We start from the raw sequence: 26,459 nt of genomic DNA on the forward strand, positions 1-26,459 counted from the left end.
AGATTTTTTAAACTGTTTATTTTTTTGCTAAATCAATTTTGAATGCCTCATATAATAAAAAGTAAGAAATTTTAATGAATTAATTAATGAATCTGTCTATAAGTATGAAATATTTATAAATCATGCATTAGTGCAATACAGACTGCACACAAAATATTCCAAACATTCAGATTTAATTCTGTATAATAGTTTCCCAGTCTCAGTTACACCAAGAAAGTCATCTATTTTGGAATATTTTATTTCTAAAAGCGTTTCAATGTTCAGGAACACATTATATACATTTATATATTTGGAAATCGGATTCTTTTATAAAGCTACAGTTCTATGTATGATGTATATTTAAAAACAGAAAATAATAAATAATGTATTTTCTCACGTCTATTCATTGTTTATGTAGCCTTATATACGCTGTTTATATAAAAGATTAGAAAATAATGATGTATTTTCTCAAGTCCATTCACTTTTATCCCTTTTAATATAAAAATAAGCAATCTCTCTTTCATTGAACAAAGTAGAATTTTCTTTAAACCGAGAGTAATTTATTCGATTTAATGGTCTTAGAATTTATGTTGTCGTTTTTTCCATCAGTCAGAATATGTATTAAAAAAAATAAATACAGATTTTTCAATTGATTCAATAGAAATACATTTCAATTGATTTGTTTCATGAGACCAATAGGTCATTAAAATTTATATAAAAATTTAAGCAAAATTTATATTAATTTTATTTTTTAATAGTTTTTTCCCTTTATTTATTTTTAAAACAATTGTTTTCACTAAATTAATCACATTTCATCCTATTCTATTAAAAGATGTTGCCACGCAAAAGATCATAAACGAATTTTTTTAAAATCTTAAAATTTTTGATGAAAACTAATTGAAATTATAAATTTTGTAGTTATAATTATATCATTTGTTTACTAAAAAATATATTTAATAAATTGTTGATGATATTTATTTCGTTATGAAAATAAGAATACCCATCTTGTTTCTCTGCTCTTTGTTAATTTTTATTTTATCATTTGTAAGAACACTGTTGCATTTATGTTCTGCAAATGTTTTATGATTTTAATATCTGAAAAAAAAATCTTTTTCTAATAATCAAACATTCTAAAAGATATGAGTCAGTATTGCGTTTTTAATTATCTTTTCTGTCAGTTTTGTGATCGCATCGACTTCTACTTTTGTTGAATTATTTTCTCTTAGTAACCATGGCAACACTTAAATCAAGGTTTTTTTTTGGATGGAAAAGAGTATTATCTGAGGTCTTCAAGCTAAAAGAACGGTCGTTACTTTTATGCTGAGGTATGTCAAATTTTATTTTCTAAAATATATAAATTTGTATTTTTCATTCTTTTTTTTTTTTTCAAAACTTTGACGGTAAAAAAATTTAAAATTTCTCCTTAATAAATTTTCTTTCATTTAAGATTGTTAAGCATTTACCGAACAATTTAACAGAAGAGACAATAGAAACGTTTGCGTACGAACGTTAAACATTAATTTTTATGGTGTTTTAATAAAAATTGTAGGTATAGTATTATAACACAGTAAGTAAAATAATGTAGACTTTATTGCATAATATGAATTATTCTCTACATATTTATGAAAAATTATACTTTCTGAAACAAGGAATTTTATATCAGAAACTCTAAAAATTTTGACTATTAATTTTTTTAAATCCAATTCTTTAATATTTTCTAAATATTTGCATAAATAGCATATATTTCAGAATTCAGCATTTCATTCTAAATAATTTATTTCAGTAGTCTTATGCACTCATATGCCCATTCCATAAACTGAAAAAAAAATTTATATTTTTACTAAGAACTTATTTGAGTTTTTATTAATTTCTGTGCAAATGCTATGTACATTTTATTTAATTTGAAGGATTATTATTTTTTTTCTTTTTATTCTAAGTATGGATTGTATTTTATTAGATTTTATCAGGAATATTTAAACCGAAATTTTCATCAGCTTAAGAATATTCCTTGAACTACAGTTTGTTACTATTGAGTAAAATTGATTTATAGTTAAATATTTGAAAAGGCTTCAATAATTTCATTGTAATTTTTTCATGCTTTTATAGCTTTTTTTAAAAACTTGTAACTTGTTTTGTTAGCTTATAACTTGTTAGGTTTTTTGTAAAACTTGTTTTTTATGCTGTAAATATACAATTTTTTAAATCGATTTTCAATTACTTTTTTGATTTACCTGAAATTTTGTATATTTTTATAGTTAGTTATTCTAATTAATTTAAAGTTTCAATGTTTAATCAAGGACAAATGAACTGTTCAGACTTTGTTCTAAAACCGTATATAAGTTATTCTAAACAAAACAAAAAAAAACCCTTCAAAGATTACAAATTCGTTTAATTTTGAGTAAAATTGATTTATAGTTAAATATTTGAAAAGGCTTCAATAATTTCATTGTAATTTTTTCATGCTTTTACTAGCTTTTTTTAAAAACTTGTAACTTGTTTTGTTAGCTTATAACTTGTTAGGTTTTTTGTAAAACTTGTTTTTCATGCTGTAAATATACAATTTTTTAAATCGATTTTCAATTACTTTTTTGATTTACCTGAAATTTTGTATATTTTTATAGTTAGTTATTCCAATTAATTTAAAGTTTCAATGTTTAATCAAGGACAAATGAACTGTTCAGACTTTGTTCTAAAACCGTATATAAGTTATTCTAAACAAAACAAAAAAAACCCTTCAAAGATTACAAATTCGTTTAATTTTCAGCAAAAAAACATTAGTTTTGTTCTTATAAGTTAAGAATTTTATAAGAACTAAAAAATTTGTTTTTACTTTAAAAGCTGAAAATTAATTTAATATATATATTTTTTTATAAAACAAGATACTTTTATTCATATACTAAAAGGAAGAACATATATGTATGCATGCAAGTATGCATATATATATATTTGTATGTATGTGTATCTGTGCTATATATATATATATATATATATATATATATATATATATATATATATATATATATATATATATATATATATATATATATATATATATATCAAAGTATGGAAGTAAAAATAAAGGTTGTACGAATGTGAGAGGATAAAAATAATATGTGAAGGAAATTAAGTCACATTGAATATTACAAAGAATAAAATCCCGAACTTTTTTCATGGAAAAATTTTAACATGTTAGTGACATAATTAAAATCAAAATTTTAACTTTAACAATTAATCTTTCCGAGATTTTGCAAGAACTCTGACTTTACGGACCTTTTCTTTTCTTTCTAGAATTTATGATCTCTTTCAGAATCCTAAATCATTCTCTTTAGAACACTGGTTAGAGAGAGGGTTTTGAAATTTAAAAAATATTTGTTTGTATCATATTCATATCATTCGTATCTCTTTTAAGGAGTTTTGAAATTACTGATTTGCATTCTATTATATAATTCATGTTTTTCTTTTACCTCCAGTATCTGGTAAGAAATTTAACAGAGCAGTTCGTGAGTAATCAGTGTTTTAAACTTCAAATAAGCTCATTTAATCATTAAAATCTCTTTAAAAAGATAAAATGCATATTTAACAAATTTTTTTTTTAATTTTACATTTTTAGCGATTAATTATTCTGCTTTATTTGACCTATGAATAAATAAATGCTTGAAACATAATTGTACAAAAAAATCAGTAATAGCTAATTGTTTTAGTTTATAAATGCTTATTACACAATTCAAGCACATGACACAATATATATAATGAAAGCATTGAATGTCCTACTTTTAACTATAGGTACACTAAATTATGAGCTTTTTTCCCTTATGATTTGAAATTGGTTAAGTCTGAACAATATTAATGACTGTATATTCTTATTTACAATTCAAATGACAATGTGCTAAGTAGAGCCTTTAGTGAGGCACTTTATTTAAAACCATTATAATAACATAGGATGTGTACCTACTAGATCAGTGATAACACATTTTCAGATTATTCTAACATTGATATTTTTTGAGTTTCCAAATATATCTTGAAATTATATTTGTGTTTTTCAGATGATTCCTAACAGTATAAGTCAACTGCAATGGCATGCGCAGTTTATAAAAATAAAAATTTTGATTTAAATGAATTTGTCTTCAATGTATGATGGTGAAAAATAAAGGCCAATATATATATAATTATATATTCTTTCTTTTCTAGACGTTTTTGAGCAGAATGGCTTACAGACATTTACTTAACTTTTGGCCTCTCGTTCCCAGTTTGGATTTGCAGAGTGTAATCGCAGTATCCAATCCACCTGCATCTAAGAATAACAACATAAAGTATTCTGATGAGCCCTTTCAATTCTACAAACAAAAAACTGATGATTTTTGTTCTATGTTTAACCAAAATGAATCAACTAAAAAAGAAGTTAATTGCCTATTCATAGGAAGTTGTACGGGGTGTATATTCAAGACCTTAGCTCGTTTCGACCGCCTTGATAGTGATAAAATGAACTTGTACATAGCTTACACATTTCCAGAATCTCTTACCAGAGATTGGTTACTTCTGTCATTATTCATGGATTCCACTTCCGAATTAAGCTTGCTTGAGAAAGCTGAAATTTTCTTAGAGATTCTTGGTAACACATATGTCCGTGCTTCAAGTGCTTCATTCACTGAGAAAGCATCGGCGGAAATCTTGAAAATTATTGCATCTTCAGAAAGCAATGAATCTTTGCTGCCTTCCATTTCTACTAAACAGTTGAAACAAAGCGAAGTTGATGAACTGGTTAAAGTTTTAACATTTTTAAAAAACAGAGAAGAATCGTTTGACATTGGCAAAGCTTGGGATGATGCTTTGCGTTCCTTCTTTGGCCAGCACTATGACAGTCGGAAAAATCTTTTTGATTATCATTTCAATATGAAACTCGAAGATTACAGCATCATTAATCTTAAAAAATATCTTGACTGGTGTGAAACTGGAATCGCTTTCAAATTCAGAAGTGCAAAGTATAATTATCCAAATAAAACAATGGCTGTTCAACGACGAGACAGTCGACTCAGGCAGACAAAAGGCGTTCTAGACTCTTATGTCGGTGACATAGCTACTAGTCCTTTCTTAGTCTATGGGGTTGAAATTGAAAACGCTGAGTTCTTCAAGAAAGCAAACAACGAATATCTTTCAACCAGTGAAGATATTTCTAAGTACAACATCATAGATATGCTCGATGAATTTACAACATTCAGAAAGAAGCAGAATTCTAAAACGGTCGAAGTTCATTTCATGTTTTTTAATACTTTATGCAAATCACGAAAATTCGGCAAGTACTTTGATGGGATTTACGTTCCATGTGATATGATGCATTGTTCCAATAAAGTTTTACCTAGACTTTTGAAAGATGATGGAATTGTGGTATTCGAAACTATTAAGAATGTAGTTAATTCAACTAAAGAACATAAAGAGAAACATATGGAGGGCATATTTCACATTGCAAATTCTGGTGGTTTGACTGAAATAGAATGTGATGGAGTGAAAAATTCTGGTAACTTTAAAATCTTCAAGCACCATGTAAAATGAATAGAAAATTTTTTGCATTGTAAAAATAAAAATAAAAAAAATCTACACTTTTTTTATTTTTATCTTTTAATTTGATGAGTCATAAATTTCTATTCATTTGTTTAGAATTTTTGGAATGAAAATATATTTTGTATGCTGTAGATTTCAAAATATAAATCCACATTTGCATTAATTTACGCACACACACACATTAATTTACCACATTACATTTACATTACAAAGGAAATATGTGACAAAACGGAAATGGAAGCAGGCTTATTTATGCGATGTGTCAAAATTTGTCTATTAAATTGCATGATATTTTGTATTTAATTTAAGGCAGATATAAATTTCGAAGAAATTTGTATATTTTCAACTTTTATCTCTTTTAGGCTTAATTGTCTTTAGAAAAGTTAAAAAAATTGTTTATATATTTTATATAGATTGTGTTATTAACAGATTATGTTTCATTCTACATGTGCATGTGTATGCATCCTTTTCCTTCTAGTTATCATGATGATGATGTCTTATACGGATTATAACTTAAATTTGACAGCTAAAATTTTAGATATCCGGGAATCCCTTAAATCATTTCATTAGCTTTAATGGACATTTAAGAATCACTTGCGGATGTTTTATTAAGTTAAGGTAGTTTTTAGTAGATATGAAACTCTTTAAAGATAGTTTTTAATTTATAAACGCAGTTTTCGATGGCATTTTGAGTACCATCTTTTCTGGGGCATTTACCTGAATTTCATTATGTTTGCTTTTTGAGTAATACTTTTAGTTCAGAAGACTTGGAAGAATGAAATAGTAATGATTTAACTAATGGCCTTATTTAAAAATATGGCTCAGAATGTATCAATACTTTGAATGTAATTAGCTAATAAGAAATATTATCGTATTGACACTAAGGTGCTCATAAATCATGTCTTTCCCTTTTTCTAACATATTAAAATTTTGCTAAAACCTTTAAAATATATCTTAAATAATTTTGCAATTGAAAGAGAAAAAAGTAACAAGATTTCTTAGTAATATTTTAAAAACTGAATTTATATGTTTTTTTGTAAATAGTGCAATATATAAAATTAGGAAGAGCTGCTTTCTTCAACTCTATTTTTTGCATACATCTAGTTTGAGAAATCGTCATTTAAATTAGAAGAATCGTAAAATTGTATAATCATTGCGATTGTATTTCACGATATTTGTACTAGGTACATTCTGTTTCGTTTTTTACACCATTGTACTGATGCCGATAGTGATAAAATAATTTTTTTTAACCAAAATATAACTCTAATTTTTTAAAAACGAAAATAATCTAATAAAATCTTTATATATATTCTATTATATATATATATATTCTATAATCTTTTATAGAAATAAATATCTTTATTAAAGTGGTGTTTAAAATTTCTTTTTTTATAAAATGATTTTTCTAAATTATTTTTTTTTTTGAAAGAGAATTAACTCCAAGAAATTAATTTTTGATTCTCATACTGTTATTTTTTTTCTTTTAAGAAGGTTGTTTTAGAAATTTTAGCAAACAATTAATATCTGATTCTGCGGAGTATTTTTTGTCTTTTTTTATGCCTCTGAAAGGATTTTAAAATTAAAATCAGACGTATCAAACTCTTTTATAATTTTCTATAGTCCATGAATTTTTTTATAAGCTTACACAGTGAACTTCTGTTATTAATTGCATTTTTGCATATGAATTACACTGTTTCCATCTGTAGATAAGTGATAATGCATTCGAACATCTGCTATAAATCAATGTATCTTTGTTGTGAAATATGTAATTACATAAATGAATGTTTAGTAACTAAATCAGTAAAGCAAGACTTATTGTTTACAAAATATTGAAATTTATCAACAGCAAATAAAATATATTCAAGCAGTTTCAAGAAATAGATAGAAAAACATTTGAAACATGGTTTAAATTTTCTCACACTATTTTACATAAAATTCTAATGTTAGTCATAACTTACAGCAATATTAATTTATTTCCACCGTATGAGCATTCACCAGTATGGGGTTAAAATTTGAGCATGGTTACCCGTTCTTTTTGCACAGGAAAATATAAAGAAGAAAATCACTCATTTACACACACGAACACTGACGATACAAAACAATAACATATACGGTAGAACGAATGTCATTCGATTAATTCAGTTCAAAACCTTGGCATTTTTCCAAGTTTGGTGATTCATCAACACGTGAATGTTCTGTTATGAATTCCAACCAGAATGCACAACAGAGATTCGTACATTGATAAGACCAGTGATCTAATATAAATAATTTGAAAAAACAAATTTGGCTTTCTGTAAAACATATAGTCATTTGATTTTTTTCAAGTAGTCAATTTTAAACGATGACTGAATGTTGTACACAAAGCGTAATTCATAACTGTATCCTATTTCATATCTCTTGTTTTTTAACAAATGATTAAGCTTCAATAACAGTCACTGAAGTTAGATGTCACAGAACATGTAGACTTGCAGTTCATGGCGAATATTCTCTCTTTATGGCAAAAGCACCAGATTTTGATACTCGTATGCTTCAGGATCTAATCGTTCTTCCTAAAAGAAAAAAAAATTGCATTAATTAATCACTGTATTTTAATTCAAGCAAAATTGTTCAGAGCTAAAATATAACTAGTTTTTGAATTTTTATATTATATGAAAATAATGTAAATTTATAAGGTGTAGATATTCTTATATAAGATGTATATAAAATTTTTGAAAAAAAAAATATTTATTTCTTTTTAGAATCTTGTTTAGTTTTAGTCTACAGCTACTATTTTTAATTCATTCGTGAAATTATAACGATTTGTCTGAGGAATATTTGATTATAATGAAAATATATACATTTCTTAAAATGTATATTTTTGTAGTGGTTATTTTTGAAGAGATTCTTAATATATTTTACAGAAAAATACATAATTGATTTTAAAAGCATGATGCGGTTGATTTTACACGGTTTTATCCAATTTTGTAATAATAATAATAAAGAAGAAATGTCGCAAATAAGTGACAACCAGCAATTATAATTAAATTATAGTTGATAAAGTTATAATGAACTGTAATGTTCGTTTGTACTTTTGTTTGTTTGTTCATTATAAAAAATATAGAGGATCAATTGATAGCATTCATTTGGTGTATGTCAATATCTCCATCTGAACAAACCTCGAAAATTCACTAAATATCAAAAGTTATTGAATGTTACAAATATAGATTAGAGCACATGCAAATATGTATGTTTATGTCTGGGATTTATCTTGATTTGGGTCGATATAAAATTATTTAAAAAAAAAATTGAACATATTTTCTTATACAAAGTACTTAAAAAAAATTAATAGAGGACAAAAGAACTTTAGAATCATGAAAAAAATAAGTATTTTCACATTTTATAGTGCCTTTTAAAATACAGAAATGCCCTAAAATGTACGATGTTCATATTATATTCTAAGGTGATAGGGTATTTTTGTTCTAATGATACAGTTATTCAATATGAAAAAAAAAAAAAACTATCGACTAACTATTGGCACAAAATTCCGAACAATATTGTTTTATAATATCTTTACGATATTATTCGGTATTCAGAATATGGAAAAGTATTGTGAAGATATTGTGAAATATCTTGCGCCTAAAGGGGAGTATTAAAAATTGTACATTAGTTTCCAAGATTTGTTATAAATTTTGATTCTATATTAATTCTTTGCAAGTGAAATTAATTAAAATTCATTTATTATTTCGGAGCATATCATTTTTTAAATATTACCACAATCTTTTTTAAAATAGCTCTTTCTTAAAATTTATTTTTAGAAGATAATTTCTTAAAGATGCGACAACAATAACTCTAAATATCTTAATTTGATTATTCTTTTAAATATTTCAAGGAAAATCAATGTTTTAACAAATAAAATACTTTACTATCACCTAGAAATAGGTATGCTTGGCAAATTAATTTGCTTTTGGGGAAGTTAAATTTTTTTCTGAAACAAAATTGATACGAGTTTATTTATTATGTATCTAAATACTGCTGTGATGCCAATTAATTCAACAATTAACAATGAAAATAAATCTATCGCTGTTCCATTTATGAAATTTTTTTAACCCTTTTATTCATATTACGCTTTGTCATTTATTCCATAGATATGTTGAAATTTTAAACTAAGGCTGATTCTACTGATTGTGTTTTGGCAGATGCCAAAGAAATGCCCTTTTTATTTATGGAATACATTCCGTTCTAAAAACAGTTCATGGTCAGCCTCTCTGGCAATAAAACTTATTTATTTGGTCTGCGTTCTTGATGGCTTCAGGTTATACAAGATGTCCACTCTAAACATAAGCTAATTGAAAAAATGGTTTAAATAAAGATTTTTTTGTTGTTGTTGCTTCAGACAATATATGTATCGCTAAAAAATAAAAAAACAATAATAATAAAAAAAAAACTAAATTTTTTTACAATTCTCAATTGTATTACAAATATTTAGTAAAATATTCTTGTTCCAATAACATTTTAATAAAAAAAAAAAGCTCCACTCCTCAATCAAAACTGACCGAGTTATGAAGTTTTGAAATTATTTTTTAGACCAGACAACTGCCTCCCCCCGTGAGGAAATTAAATGGACGATTTTCCTTACGGCGAATGCTAAAATGATCTAAAATAGTGATATTCTAAACGTCGGAACTTGGCGAACTTGAATTGCAGAAGAATGGGGCTTTCTTTTTGTTTAAAATGTTAGTACATCGAGAATATTTTACAAAATAATATTTATAGTGAATTATACGAAAATTTGGATTTTGAAATTTTTTTTGTAATTACATTTATTGCCTCAAACAGCATAAAAAATAATCCCTTACATAATTTAAAACATGGTTTCTAGTTGAAAGTATTCGTATATATCTACCTCTAACAGTTTAGAAATAAGCTATTGAGCCAGATTAGAATAGAGTGCATATTTTATGCAAACGATAGATTTCTCACCTGGATTAGATTAAACATAAATTTAAAAATCAATCTTCTAATAGCAATTTAGAATTACGCTTTAAAACTAAAATGGCATTGATAATCGTATACCACCCCAAGAAAATGTGTCTCAATTAACAGACTAATTAAAATGAATTAAAGCAATACTCTTTATCATTTTTCTTATTTTGATATTAATATAATTTATATTATTATAGTATTTCTTAAATTTTGAGCAGTCGCATTACTTTAAAATTATTTCTCCTCTATCGTAAAGGGTTCCCAAATTAACGATGTGTCGTTTTGTGAACAGTGTGAGGACGTTCTTCACTTTTGATCTTCACCCGAGAAAGAGTTATTTATGACAGAATGTTCGCAGTTGTGACATTTGGACGTAAAATCAAGGATGCGAAAAGCAATCTCGCGGCTTGGACACGCATCGTTTCCGAGAAACGTGTGCCGAGAGAGTTATCAGGAATTTCGCTTGTGATATTCCCCCCTATCTCGCATTCATCAATGAGAAATGGCCCGAAAAACAGATAGTCCATCAGAATGAAGAACAATGAAGTAAATCGAGAACAAAAACATCTATTAGTCCATCGTGAATACTACACGTGCATCTGAGATTAGAAATATTGCTGCTGGAAATGACATAACTCAAAAGTATGAGATTCTTTCAACTCCTGGAAGCATAATTTGTATGTAGATTTGTTTTCTGGTCTAAAAGTCAGAATTTTGTTTTATCTTCCAAAACAGAATATCTTACTTGCGGAATTATTGTCATGATCAGCAAACGGTTGACTGAGGTCACGATTAACGAAGTAACAAAGTTATATGTTTATTTAATTCATATTTTTAGTAGAATAATTTTTTAAACGTAATAACTGACCTTCCGTTTCACTAAGTCAGATATAAGATCCTAGTAAACAGTAAGAAAGGAAGGCAACCGAATGAAATTTCGTTAATTACAAATACCAAATACTGTTAGTCAGACAAATACCAACAAATCAGACAATTATCAACAAAAGAAAATAATATTAAATACTAAAAAAACATAGGATTTATTTTGTTTATTTCTATTACTATTTAAATAACCTGAATGATTGAGTTAAGTTATTGCCATTATTTGGTCCGAGACAATATTATTTTGCACGAATATAAAAGGCAAACATTCGGTGTGTCCATGATAAAAGGAAGCACATCGAAATATGACTCCTAAACAGTACTATAAAAGTTCTAAGTAAAAGAAAAAAACCCCAGTTAATTCAAAAGATTTGTTTCATAATACGGATGCATTAGTACTACGTATCAAGAATATTTTTAGCATGAAGAGCCTTCATTTCTTTTTTCTGTTTTAATTTCCATGCACCATGACGTATACTGTAACCACGAAGGTTAATGATTAAGAAACTCATTATGATGGAAAAAAATCCTTAAAACACCTATATTATTTTAGTAAGTACAAAATACAAAAATAGTAAATACAAAAATATCATTACAATTTTTTTTAAATTTATTCATTTGTTGTATTTATTTCAGACGATATTTTGATAACGATAGATGCCAATTAAAATGCAGAAATTAAATTCATCCAATATTATTTTTAAAATTATGTTATTTTTTTAGGTTTAAAAGACTAATCCAACTATAGTTGAATCGAATATATATATATATATATATATATATATATATATATATATATATATATATATATATATATACAGTAGGCAAAATGTTTATTTGTACACCACTTTTTTTGAAAGTTTTAGAAACATATAAGCAGCTATTTTATTCATTGCGACGTGTCAGAGTGAGTTTGTTGTTTATTTCCAAGTAAACGAAAAATTTTTTTTGAAATAATTGAAAATAAAATCTAAATATAACGAACTCGGAAAATTTCTTGAAAAAAGTATATTTGTACACCTATATCTCCGGTAAGTATTACTATCATTTCATGTAAATTTCCACATTATAGTTAATTTTTTGGATAGTTTGTATTTTTTAAACATTGAAGGTTATCTTTTTTAACAGTGAAGGTCACTCGCAGAGAAAAGTTGAGAAATGGCCACGAAATCAAAAGAAGTCTTTTTAGACATGAGAACTCATATTGTTAACCTTAATAAAAGTGGAAAATCTTATCGCGAAATTCAAAGGATGGTTAAGTTTCCCTTTACAACTATTGGTTACATCGTAAGAAAATATAAAAATACTGGACGCGTTGAAAATGAACGCAGGCCAGGCGGCCCGAGTAAATTAACTTCAAGAAATAAACGAAGTATTGTTAAAGCAGCTATTAGAAAACCACAAATTTCTGCTCAGAAAATTGCAGATGACTTTCTCGCATCTTCTAACATTAAAGTGACGGTTCAAACAATAAGAAAAGTGTTACATAGTGCTGGTTTAAAAGGCAGAACTCCGAGAAAAAAACCAATGATCTCTGAAGTAAATAGAAAGAAGCGTCTAGAATTTGCTATGAAATACAAAGACAAACCGATGGACTTCTGGAAAAAGGTTATTTTTTCAGATGTGAGTAAGTTTGAAATTTTTTCACCCCCTAGTATCCGAAAAATCTGGCGAAAAAATAAAACAGCCCTTGATAGTAAAAATGTACTTCAGACCCTGAAACATGGTGGTGGAAATGTGATGGTTTGGGGCTGTGTAGCTCATGGCGCTGTTGGAAAATTACACTTTATTGACACAAAAATGACAGCTTTAGGTTACACTGATGTGTTGCGGCATAACTTATTAGACAGTGCTAGAAAATTGGGTATCGGTGACACTTTCTTATTCCAACAAGATAACGATCCAAAACACACTGCGATAGTTACTAAAACATGGTTGCTTTATAATGCCCCATGACGCCTTGAAACTCCACCACAATCCCCGGATATAAATCCAATTGAAAATTTGTGGATGCTATTAGATGCTCAAGTCCGAAAAAAATATTACAGGTAAAAATAGTTTGAAAGAAGCACTCATGGAAGCTTGGGAAGAAATAGATCAAGAAACCACCAAAAAGTTAATACAATCAATGCCAAGACGTCTTGAAGCAATTGTAAAAGCCAATGGAATGCATACAAAGTATTAAATTTCTATAAAATAATTATAATTATGTTTAAAATTTGTCACTAAGTAAGTGTACAAATACTCTTTTTGTATAGTTTTTATAAAGTTTTATTCATTAATCAACTAAAGTTTATATGATTGTTTTTTTGTTGATATTTTATTATTATTTTACCTCACTAGAATATATTTCTGCAATTTTAACTTAGTTACCTTATTTTATTTTGCTATAATATTCCAAAATTGAAGTGTACAAATAAACATTTTGCCAACTGTATATAAAGAAGGTTCTCAATTATACTAATCTTATTTCCGCACATTTTTTCTCTAATTTGAATGAATTTTTAAAAATACTTTTAAGATTATTTTATAATAATTCTTTTTATTGTTAATTACTACATTTATATTTAAGCCCGTTGTTGAGATTTTATACTTATTTTGTTGTGTGCACAATATATCTACTTTATAATGACAATATATATACTTTATGGTGCTTCGGCCAAGTAACTCGAATCGCCATCATTTTTTTTTCTTTTGAAGTTTTTATTAAATTAAGACAACATAGTATCCAAAAAATTATTCTAAATAGCAATTTCTTGATTAGAAATTAAAAATTAGACATTATCATTTAAATTTTGTGATGCTTGGAATCTAAATAAGATTTACAGGAAATGCCTGTCGATTCAAATAAAAAATTTATAACGTCTAACATTGAATTTTCGACTGTGTTATGCAAGCGAATAGGATCAAGGCCATCAAGTTTGTTTAGTTGAGAAACGTTTGAAACTGAAGATTCTGTTATTAAAGAAATAACATTTGGAAGAAGAAAATGGAAGTGTAGGATGATCCCATGAAGAAGGAAAAGAAAGGAAAAATACTTTGCTATTTGCTTTAGTGAATATATTCAGTGGTAATTTGTATAGATGGATTTCTAGATTTTTCAGGCAACGCACATTAGATGTGACGACTTTTTACAAATACAATGGTTATTTGATCGCATAATGTAAATTTAAATTTTAGTGAAATTGCGTATAAATAAATCTGAAAAAGTGATTACAATTTAGAAACGTGTAAGTGAGAAAGAATTGCAAACCTCACAGAATAAATCCAGAGGTTATCAGAAGTTCTATTTTCAAGTAACTAATCACTCTCACTCTGTGCTGGAGATTTCTAATTATTCTTTATAAATTGCAGATAATAAGCTTTCATTTTAAAATTCTTTCATCTTTCTATGAATAAGTATACAGATATATCTCTATAGCGCTTGAAAGCTCTGCCTTTCTTCTACTATATCCTATTTATAAGTCAGATAATTTCATTCACAGATGATAATATGCTGCAGAGTTATACTGATATAACTCTGTGGAGTTTTAAAATTCAGCCTTTCTACTGATACATCCTATTTATAAAGATAATTTCATCCATAGATGATAAAACGCAACTTCCGTCAAGAGGTTTTGAAATTCTTCAGTTATTTCGTATCACCCAACGGCAGGGTCATCGATACATTCCATTAACCTACAAAGGCCTTCACCGCTTAAAAAAAAAATGTCCTTTCGACATCTTTAAATTTTGCACATAACATCATTATGAGAACTGGAAGTCAGCACGGAATTAAAACCACAAATTATGGGAAATAACAAAAGTGAAATTAAATTTTTCATTCAGATTATTAGTGTTCTTCCTTTTCTATTTGAGAAGAAAAAAGTTTTAAAAACTGAGAAAAATCATTACACAGTATTCTTTCCCCGTGTGCTTCTCGCAAGAAAATCACTGGTAGACGTTTGGACACAAATTATTATTTATGCAGGTATTTTATAATTAATTGACATTGATTGGCAACAAATAAAATACGAAAACATTTTCGAAATAACGATGACTAATCATGAATAAATAGGAATGCCATAGAAAATAATTGCTATAGATTTCTGAGAAAAGCTTCGGAAATTAATATTCGATATATATGCATATATATATGTGTGTGTGTGAGAGAGAGAGAGAGAGAGACAGCATTTTTATTTTGTAATTTAAAATTTTATTTGCTGAAAATTGAGTTTTTAAAACATATTTTGAAAAAATTAGATTGATTTGTATACCCTAATCTCTCTCCAGATATACTTTTAATAATATAATTAGAGTTAAAAGTAGTTGGTTGCCACTCAAAAATTAAATTCAAATGTTTTGAATTTGGAAATTTTTCTGACTTTTAACGTTTTCTGTATCTCCAATTGCTCAGAAGACAATCCTCAATAATCCATAATCTTTATATATTACTCTTTTATCTTTTATAAGGACAACATCTTTTATATTTTACAAACTTTATTTTCAAACATGTTCTCACATGATGAAAAGCTTTTATTTTGCGATATTTGATTGTCCTCCTATTTCTTTGATTTCTAGAATTTTATTAATATTGGAATTTGATGTATTGTATTTATTTGGGACATAAGACATTTGGAAATAATATATGAATAACATTTCTCATTCAGCCGCGAAAGCAACTTTTTGAAATTTCAATTTTCAAAATTCTTTTTTTTAATTCACTTCAGCTGTTTTACAAAAATAAAAGACCTTAGTTGAAAATGAGCTATTTGGAATCCTACAAAGGATTCAAAATGGAAATTCCTATTTTGAATTCTATATAAAAAGATGAAGGTGCTGCTTGCTGCTTAAAATTCTATATAACGGATTTCAATTTTTAAAAACTATTCTATAACAATAACAAACAAGAATAGCTAATAAATAAATAAAAATCACAAGCAGTACTTTTCTGATATGTTCTGTGATAATGCAAACGATAATTTAAATGTTATCATTCGTGCTTAACATTTAAATACCCAAATTTCAATCTTCAAAGATATCAGAAACAGAAATAAAATATCAAAATGTCACTTTAATACTTATTTATATCTTATTTTCAGTTGTCAAACTTATCTACCATATATAACATCCCAGATAACTCTGGAACATTTAGTTCTACATACGGCATGGTTATTTTTGCGGTCATATTTCCTGCATCGCTTCCCGCTCGTATGGTGCTCACTCAACGGTTGCTTAGGAACGAAGCCATGTATGAACCGAATCCTTTTCAAATTGTTATTTTTTGACGCATTCTGCGTTTCCGTCTTTCACTTCCCACTTTCTTCAATCCATTAACACTAGCTTACAGAGGTGTCTCTCGACAAATTGCCTTCTGCTGAATTGTACAGAAAGGGATAACGAGGAAATCTATTATGCATATCTGGATTTCTTTGGCAGTTATGGCAAGGAAAAATATGGGCTTTGCGGTCTGAAAACTGCCAGACTATGTACTGAAATCTTAATGTTAATAAAATGTGCATTTAAAATAACTGAATCTCTTTTTATCTTGTGGTACTTTTTCCTCTTAAAATAATGAGATTATGTAGATTCATAAAAATAATATTTGGTATTAATTTCAAATGGAAATGTATACAATTCCATCACGACGTTTCATTTACGTTTTTTTTTTTCAATGGCCAATATAGGTGCATGATTTTGATATTTGACAAAAGATCAGTATTAAGTATTTTTATATTCTGTCAAAAGAAAGAACTGATTGTTTATTTGTTGTTGTTTTTTTTGACAAAATGTTTCTTTAAATTGGCTATTAAGTAGTATATGACCCATTAAGAGTTATATGATAGTTATTTAGGGACTTGCCACATAATTTTGAATTGTAATTATTGACGAAGAGAATATTCCAAAAATATTACTAGCAATTCCATTTTTGGAACTTTGGAACCACTTCAACCTGAGGGTGATAGTATATCTAACCTGCAATAGGTTATCATGCATTGTTAAGGCGAAGGTGGCCTGGTGGTAAAATCTCGCCTTCGAAACCGGATTGTTTCAGGTTCGAGACTCTATTCAACCAAACAGCCGTCGTGTAAGTGGGTCTGGACGGGGCCAAACGTCCACCCACTGATGTCGTGTCGAAAATTGGAGAGGTGGGTGCCAGCTCAGATATCGCTTTCGTCATCTGATCGCGATTCGAAATTACAAGGTCCGTCCTAAAATAGCCCTAGTGTTGTTTTAAAGCGCGACGTCAGTATAACTAAACCAAACTCACACATGACCAATTCTCAATGAATTGTATATCTAGCCTTCTATCATCCGATTCCACGATTGAGACTTTATAACGAAGTTGCTTTAGGCCAATAGATGGTTATTCCTTCGTGACACTGTATTGTAGATATTTAATATTCATAAGTCAGTGTTTTTTTTTTCTTGCAATCTAATCGCAATGAGGCTAATTATTGTTGCCATCTTTTAATGTCAAATGTTTCAAGTATTTGACGTGGAATAGACGTTTTTGACATCTAGTGAGTGCACTTTTCCAAAAAGCAAAAGGAATGAGAACCAGCATAGAGTAAAACAATTCTCTATACTATGGAATGTTCTCTGACATTTATCAATTGAAATACCAAATAAATTGCTCATGATAGATGTACAGCAAAATTAGTACAAAATCAAAAAACAATTTTAAAAAATTGCATTGCAGTAAAATATAAAATATTCTCCAGTCTTGCTAATTAATAAATTTACTTAATATTAAATTATTGTCTACATATTTTTAATTAAACATTTGTGAAAGTACATGATGTGCGATGATTTTGGTGTGAAATAATGGGAAAAACATACAGTAGCTGCGATTTTAAAATAAATTCATCTTCAACAAACTCAAATTTCATTTAAAAAAACTGATTTAATCTACAAATTACATTCTTGTTATACTAATTCAATAAATAAATAACGGAATAAAATGAAAAATAATGTTTAAAGTGAAAAGGAATATAAATTTTCATATCCAAGTCTCTTTTTGTTTTGCAGTTATTTAGTTTGAAATCAATCCAAGAATGTAAAGTGGGATAAAATCAATTCAAGAATTTTAAAAAAAAACCGTATTTAATACTGATATATGTAAATCTACTAATGTATTTTTAATGTGTTGGTAGATTTAATTTTATTTTCTGACTACTGAGAAATTAAACATTATCTTTGAAAAACATGTATGAATTTCCTTACTAAAATTGCAGGAATCATTTTTAAGAAGAAATCCATACAAATCTCTTTTCTTATCCTTCTAAACATTAATTTTAATAAGAAACTTTGAATTCTATAAGTCTTATCAACCAAAATTATTCAGGTATTGATTTCAGATTTAGTAGGTACTCTCTAGAAAAATGTATATTACAATATGTGATAGGATAAAAACTTATTGGAAAATATGACTATTTCCATAATATGCGCTACAAGCTGTTACTTGAAATTTTATTCAATTCACTTTAATCTTTATCAATTATGTTTTAATGCTATAAAAAATAGAATTTATGTTTATCTATTTTTGTTAGAGCAATAAATATATTTATATTTTTTCAACAAAGACAAAATTTTATTTGTCTTTATCTTACAATCATATGACTATATAATAACATCCAATATACATTTCGAATCCGTTCGCTTGTCGAATTATTTAGAGATTTTATACTACAAAGAATTTTCAAGAATTGAGTTAATTAGAAGATGAAAATTATCTCATAGAAATCCCATTATTTTAATGGGTTTGGCCATTTCCTTTTAATAAATTATTTCCTTTTAATTTAATAAATAATTTCCTTTTAATTCAGGTAAAATTCCACAATAAGTTGCTGACGAGGCTTACATTACTAAACTGATCCCAATATATTGATAGACCACATTCTTCTTAGAATACTAATATATATCAATTATGAAATTTAAAATAATGAAATATTATTTATTTCACATTTAAATGGTCCGAATATATAATCTGAAAATAAAGTTACGAAATTTGCGTACAAAAAGTAAACTTTTTTTTGGGGGGGGGGAGGGAAATGTTTTTAATAACCACAAAAATATAACTGAAAATTAAAAACACCAGTAGTTCCATTAAATTCCGTTAATTTAGAATCAATATTGATATGCTGTGAAATGAATAAATTTATTATTTACGTAATTTACTGAATATGCATGCTACAAACGTAATAGGTTACAAGCATTAGACTATGGCCTAGACAGTAAGTTTTTATTTAATCCTATTGAAATGTGAAAAGTTCACAGCAATTTTCTGTAGATAAATGCACATCTGCGTTGGGAAAAAAGGCTTAATGGAAATCTTTTTAGAATAAGAAATTTAATGATGTCATGTTAATAGAATTTAATGTTTTACGGGTTTTGCCATTTTCCCATGTATTTTTGGAATTTTTTTCCGCTTCCCTGAAGAAGCTCTGAGCAACAGAACCGTTCTATAGAACGACATCCATTAATCTTACAGATGAATACAAAGCATTTAAAACGGATTTTTTTTTTATATATACATAATATATTAAAGAATTTGATCTTTAAAATTTGTCATGCAAAATGATTTAGAGTACGTGATATGATTGCAAATTTCAGCTGACACTTAAGAATAATTGTTCAATATTTAAAAATATATTGTCAATGTCTTTAATATATTTGCTTTTTAAACTTTCTGGACCTTGTATAAACATTATTAAAATTATTGCAAAAATATTTAAGACCTCAAATAAATTGCATAAATTCAAAAAAGAGTTAATAAAATGAGAATGCGGTTTCGTGTGCATTACAAGAGTTCAATAGCCGACAATATGCATAGATATTGGATACACTGCCTTAAAAAGTATCGTAATATTTAGAAAGATTGTTCTTTTAAATGTTTTTTTAATATAGCTTAGAAACGATTTCAGAATAGAATATCTAATTGCAATTGATGCTGTCTAAGTATTAAGCACCTGAAATTACAGAATTCCATACTCTACTCGTTTAATACTTAAGAGATGTTTATAATATTATCCGATATGTTAGATTATTGTATGCAATTTCTTTTTTTTTTTTTGACATACTTTAAAAATTTAGATTTTTTTTTTTCTAAAAATTTTTTTGCTATTTATTAGGCTGAAATTTTTTTAGGTAAGTAATTAGATATCAATAATTAAGGTGTTTTTTTTACCCTTGTAATTGATTTAATATTAAGAAAGTTGTGACAAATTCTCTTTGTTTTACATTCTTATTCAGTTTCAGAGCTTTAAGTTACTATTTTTACCAGTTTTTTTTTCATTACTAAAGGTGTCTAAATACTTCATGGCATTTTTTTGTGTCATTAGCAGTTTGATAAATACATTTACGCAATTAGTGAAATTATAATCAATCAGCTCCAAAACTCTCTTTGTTTTACATTCCGATTAAGTTCAGAACTAAATTTGAGTTACTATTTTTATCCATTTGTTTAAATTATAAAGACGTCTAAATACTTCATGGTATTTTCTTCTGGAACTAACAGTTTGGTATACACAATTAAATTCGTGAAATTATAATGAATTGGTTTCAAAATGGAAAAATTGACGACTATGGTAATTAACATTAATCAGTAACTTAACCTCCCTAACACAAGATAAAAAATTACTAAATTAACTTCTGATTTGCATATATCAGCATTAATGCCTGGCCATCAATTTCACGATTCCGCAAATTTCTAATCGTCCAATTGCCACTTTCAAACAATGGCAACTCGGAGCATTCTCCACAGTTCATGAGATTCTTAATTTGTGCGTGCAGACTTCCTCATCCGCCGTTGCCGTATTCCGCAGCTAAAAAGAAATATGGCCGACAGGTCAACTGAGACGACGGATTAGGCAGGTTCAGCAGGTAAGTAGCTAGCGACTCTGATAGGTAATAGCAGGAATTTCAGCTTCCACTACATAAGGGAGAAAACTTCACCCCTTCGTTTCGTTCTTTTTCTTACTTTTTCTTTGTTGTTTTCGTTCTTTCGAACTTCGTCTGTATCGGAATAGAAGTCAATGAACGATGAGAACAACGTACGAAACCCCAAATTTACTCGTCCTCGAATGAAGACTCGACAATGGAAAGTGACGTTTGTCACGCTTTGAGAAATTGATTTTTTTGCTACCCATTTCGATTTTTCATATCATTGCTTTTATTTCTCAGTAATACGTATGATATTAGAACTATGTTTCAGTTATATGAATGATATTATGTTTCAGCAATACGAATGGTATTAGAATTATGTTTCAGCAATACGAATGATATTAGAATTGTGTTTCAGTAATACGAATGATGTTAGAATTGTGTTTCAGCAATACGAATGATATTAGAATTGTGTTTCAGTTATATGAATGATATTATGTTTCAGCAATACGAATGGTATTAGAATTATGTTTCAGCAATACGAATGATATTAGAATTGTGTTTGAGTAATATGAATGATATTAGAATTGTGTTTGAGTAATACGAATGATATTAGAACTATGTTTCAGTTATATGAATGATATTATGTTTCAGCAATACGAATGGTATTAGAATTATGTTTCAGCAATACGAATGATATTAGAATTGTGTTTCAGTAATATGAATGATATTAGAATTATGTTTCTTTTATTTTGTAAAACTGTAATGGTATGTTATGGTGTGGGTTTTTGGCACAAGTTCCAATTTAGAACAAGCTGTGCCATTCTAAAAAATTTTTAAACAGTTCCAATATTGTAAAGCTATAAAGCCTTTACTAGGAATATATTTATAGATGTGTCAAATGACTGAAAACTAAATATATAAATATTTAATTTTTCGGTTATTATATTATAGTTGCAACTGTTATAAAAGTTTATAATTCTAAAATAAAATAGTAGAATTATTCATCAGTTTTTATAGAAAATAATATTGTTAGCAGTAGATAACATCTGATATTCATCTAGTTAGGTTTTAAATAATTGTTTGAGAAAAGCTATAAGCTTGTGGCCACTAAAAGCTATTATTCTTTAAGAAGTTCTGCAATTAATTTAGTGAATAAATTAAATTCTGTGAAATAAATTTTAAAATTGTATAGAAATAGGTATTTTATCTAAAAAGAAGCATTTTATGGAAGTATGGAACTAAAAAGATTGATTTATTTTCAATGGCAATTCAGTGACGTCACATGAAGATGAAACCTAACCAAGCCACAGATATGCGGATAACGCCAAAGTGATATCATCTGATATTGAAATACATGACTTCATATTGTGTGTTGTGATGTCACTTTTTTTATCTTTTTTTTCTTTCCTACAAGACGCACAACAGATATCAAAATTAAATTGGTTCTACCAACTCACTGGTAGAACCATTCGAGCTTCAATTAATCTCATTTAATTAAGGTGAATTGATGTTAATGAATGATATCAAATTAATACTTGCTTTCCCAATAAATGATCTTTCTATATCTTGGCACAATCCAAACTATTTCTCCGTATTAATTTTCAATATTATAATATGCCAGTTGTGGTATGTCTAAAAAGTTTTTGGTTTGAAACTGAGCATTTTCCCACTTTCAAAATTACACCGATCAGACGACAAAATAGATAAGCAAGTGAAAAAAGTATATGTATCTTGAACATCTGCTCTCTAATGAGCAGGTGAATTAGATTTTTTTTTTTTTTTTTTTTTTTTTTGTCCTTTGTTAAAATAAGGATGAAAAATCTTTGGAGTGTATATAGCAAAATAAATGCTGGTCATATGGTTTCTCAGTATATAATATAAAAACAGCATTATATTCGAGTTTTAAAAACTGACAAAGCAATTTAAGGAATTTCTTAAACTTAATTTAAGAACATATATGTGGGAAGCGCTGACAGATCCCGTATCCTGTATGGCGCCATGCTGGCCATGTTGCGTCACGTCATTAATCACGTAATGCTTTCCCGCCATTATTGGCAGACGAGAGTTGAGCAGTGAGACTGCAAGACGTGCAGCTCACGCTCATGTATCTTTTATGTTCTATGTAGTAATGTTTTGTCCTTTGTACTTTAATCTTAATAAATATATTTCAAATATTAATGCTGGTGGTTGCCTTTTCCCACATTTTTGGGGGTTCGGCCGCTATTTTCCTTCCTTTTGTGTGTGTATATTTGGACGATATAGACTTTGGTCTTTATTCTATTTATTTTGTGTTATTGTATTTCTATATACTGAACACTAATATTATTTTTATTTTCAGTTAGTTATTCGATATTTCCAGTGCACGCTATTGTATTGCTATATACTTATGCTGTCACGGATGGTATGACTATTTTATTTGTTTTATCATGTGAATATTTCAATTTTACATATTATATTCCTGTATTTGCTGTTTGTTTTATATATTTACTTCATTGTACTGTATACCATAAGGCGAGGTCGCCTATCCTGTCATGATGGCCGATGTGGGAAGCGCTGACAGATCCCGTATCCTGTATGGCGCCATGCTGGCCATGTTGCGTCACGTCATTAATCACGTAATGCTTTCCCGCCATTATTGGCAGACGAGAGTTGAGCAGTGAGACTGCAAGACGTGCAGCTCACGCTCATGTATCTTTTATGTTCTATGTAGTAATGTTTTGTCCTTTGTACTTTAATCTTAATAAATATATTTCAAATATTAATGCTGGTCGTTGCCTTTTCCCACATATATTTTAATTAAAAAATATATGACATTATTTGGATGTGATGAAGTAATTAACAAATGGCCATCTATTAAAGAATTTTACGGAATGAAATGACGATATTAACCCCTTGAACTGCAATTTATTTTTTTAATCAGAACTGCTTTAAATGGTGTCAGACACTCGATTTAATTTTCTTAGTTTTAAGAGGAAGGGTTGAAATATGAACTTATGGGGTTAAAAAAAACTTTAAAACTTAAAAACAAATTTTTCTATGAATGCGTTTCTAACGTTTTATAAAAAGCATCAGATTGCAGTGATTTCTGATGCGTGTAGCTTACCATTGTCAGTTTGCTCAAGAAAGTTCATGACGAATTGAACTCGTCGTTTCAGTTCAAGGCCTTAATCAAAGCAAACAACATGGGGGGGGGGCGTAGAAAAATAAAATAAACATCTAAAATGGCGCAGATAATTTTCATCAAAAAATAATTAAAAAAAGGGGGGGGCAATGTATATTTAATCTTGTGCTGTTCAGTCGTCTTATTGTCTATTTATTAAATTCTTATTATTTCCTTGCACGTGATTTAATTGAAAAAGTTGATTTGAATTTAGATTTAAAAGCACGTCTGATAGTGAAAATTCCATTAATGACATAATGACCATGTATAATGTTTTGAAAAATATTGTTTTTCATTTAAATGAAAATGTAAATGCTAACCATGTTTTCTATTTAATCCTTTCTAGCGCCTTGGGAAATATGTTTCACACCAAATTTATCAATCTTTGTATGAAATTATGTAGGTTGGCATAAGTTCTGACAAATTTTTTTAGTAAGTCAGAAACTTAGATGTTTCAGTTCTTTATCTCAGACAAAATTATGTGTCTTGATTTGTTACTTAATTATTAATTAACCAAATTAATTAATTAATCAAATTAAATTTATCTAATAAGCTGAATGAACCCCTTTTCTTATTCTAATTTCAAGCCTAAAAATATTTTAACATAATATGACTAGAAAAAAATGGCCCTTTAAAGGGTTAACGCAACATGCTTCAAGAGAGTTTTTAAGAAAATGGTGGAATTCAAGCAAAAGTAAAACCACTAGATGTTTTATCAAATAAATTTTTTATAAACACATTAAAAATTTTTAAAACATTAAAACTTTATTTATTTGGAGTTTGATAAGGAACAGTTGGTAAAGATATGCTTTATACTTAGGAAAATGCAGAATAGTTAGCAATCAGTTTATAGCAATTTGACTCTTTAGTTTTGACATAAAATAAATACTTCTGAATTAAAATAATAATAATAATAAAAATATTCGAAATGCTCCATTGCTCTTAAAATAAAGCAGTGTTTCAGTTAAATAATTATTTTTTTAAAACACTTACATTTTAAAATAGTTATAATTCAATAAGATAAAAACTAAGAAAATTTGAAACGATCAAATTTCTGAATTTGTTGTCACTGAAAATGAAAAGAAAAAAAAAATTGTTAATAAACACTATTAATAAATATAATAAATAATTACACTTGTAAATATGCAAAACTTTTACGCTTCTTTATTCATAGTGCAACTATCTTTTTCTAAGTTTTTTTTAAAAAAAATTTTTTTTTAAATATATAAGACTGACAACGAAAGAAAGAAAATGTTGATTGAAAGAAAAAAAAAAAAATGAAAAAAAAAAAAAAATAAAGTTGATTTCACTATTGAAAAATAGAAACGTGTTTTAGAACAAAATGTAAATGTTTAGATTTCATGATTCAAAAATGTTGTTTAGAATAAATGATGTATATTTATAAGAGAATTCAACAAACGAAATATACTAAAGCTATTCATTTATTACGTTTTTATTAAAACATGTATATAATTGCTTCCCCCCCTTTCTTATTTGTCTTCTAATTGAAAATAAAAAAGTATTTGAATCCACAAACTCTTGATAAATAATGTATCATGAATGTCTTATTTAATATACATTTTAAATGCTTCTTCTTTCACGTAGACAAATATTTGCCTGCTCAATATTTTTTAAAAAAATATTCTAAATGGTTTCCAAATAACATCGAAAATTTTCTATCATCGGTGTTACTTCAGTTTATTGAGGCGGTGTCAATTAACGAAAATTTGAGCTAAATCAGATCGAGAAAAATGATTTATTTAATAATTATGACAATCCATAGAATTACTTGTGAATTTTAAAAGCTCACCTGTATAAGAAACTATTGAAGCGCCTTTAAGTAGTCATGCTAAAGTAGCATAAAAAATCACTAGCATTTCCCCCTGAAATAGTTCTTAAATACTTCTTCTCTTCATCATATTCTTTTAGAAGAAGATAATTTCAGTGTTCGTGATTCTGGAAGACGCTTAACTCTAGTCGAAAGGGAATGAATTCTCGCTGGTTCATTAACTCTTTCTGGAACAAGCACTAATTTGGAACTTAAAGAATCAGT

General features: G+C 27.5%; 2 protein-coding genes across 2 annotated transcripts in view; one reads left to right on the forward strand and one right to left on the reverse strand.

Annotated features, from left to right (window-relative positions):
* Positions 1 to 4,175: 4,175 nt before the first annotated feature.
* LOC129975077 (dynein axonemal assembly factor 3-like) lies at positions 4,176 to 5,526 on the forward strand. Its single transcript, XM_056087978.1, has one exon. The coding sequence runs from the start codon at positions 4,183 to 4,185 to the stop codon at positions 5,524 to 5,526; it is 1,344 nt and encodes a 447-aa protein (XP_055943953.1). The 5' UTR covers positions 4,176 to 4,182.
* Positions 5,527 to 7,347: 1,821 nt separating this feature from the next.
* Positions 7,348 to 26,459, reverse strand: part of LOC129973276 (uncharacterized) — a 50,755-nt gene continuing 31,643 nt past the window's right edge. The window contains exon 2 of the mRNA XM_056087491.1: positions 7,348 to 8,084. The gene's annotated coding sequence lies outside the window, so the exon portion shown is untranslated. The remainder of the gene's footprint in view (positions 8,085 to 26,459) is intronic.

Source organism: Argiope bruennichi, chromosome 1, assembly GCF_947563725.1.
Source record: "Argiope bruennichi chromosome 1, qqArgBrue1.1, whole genome shotgun sequence".
Lineage (NCBI taxonomy): Eukaryota > Metazoa > Arthropoda > Arachnida > Araneae > Araneidae > Argiope > Argiope bruennichi.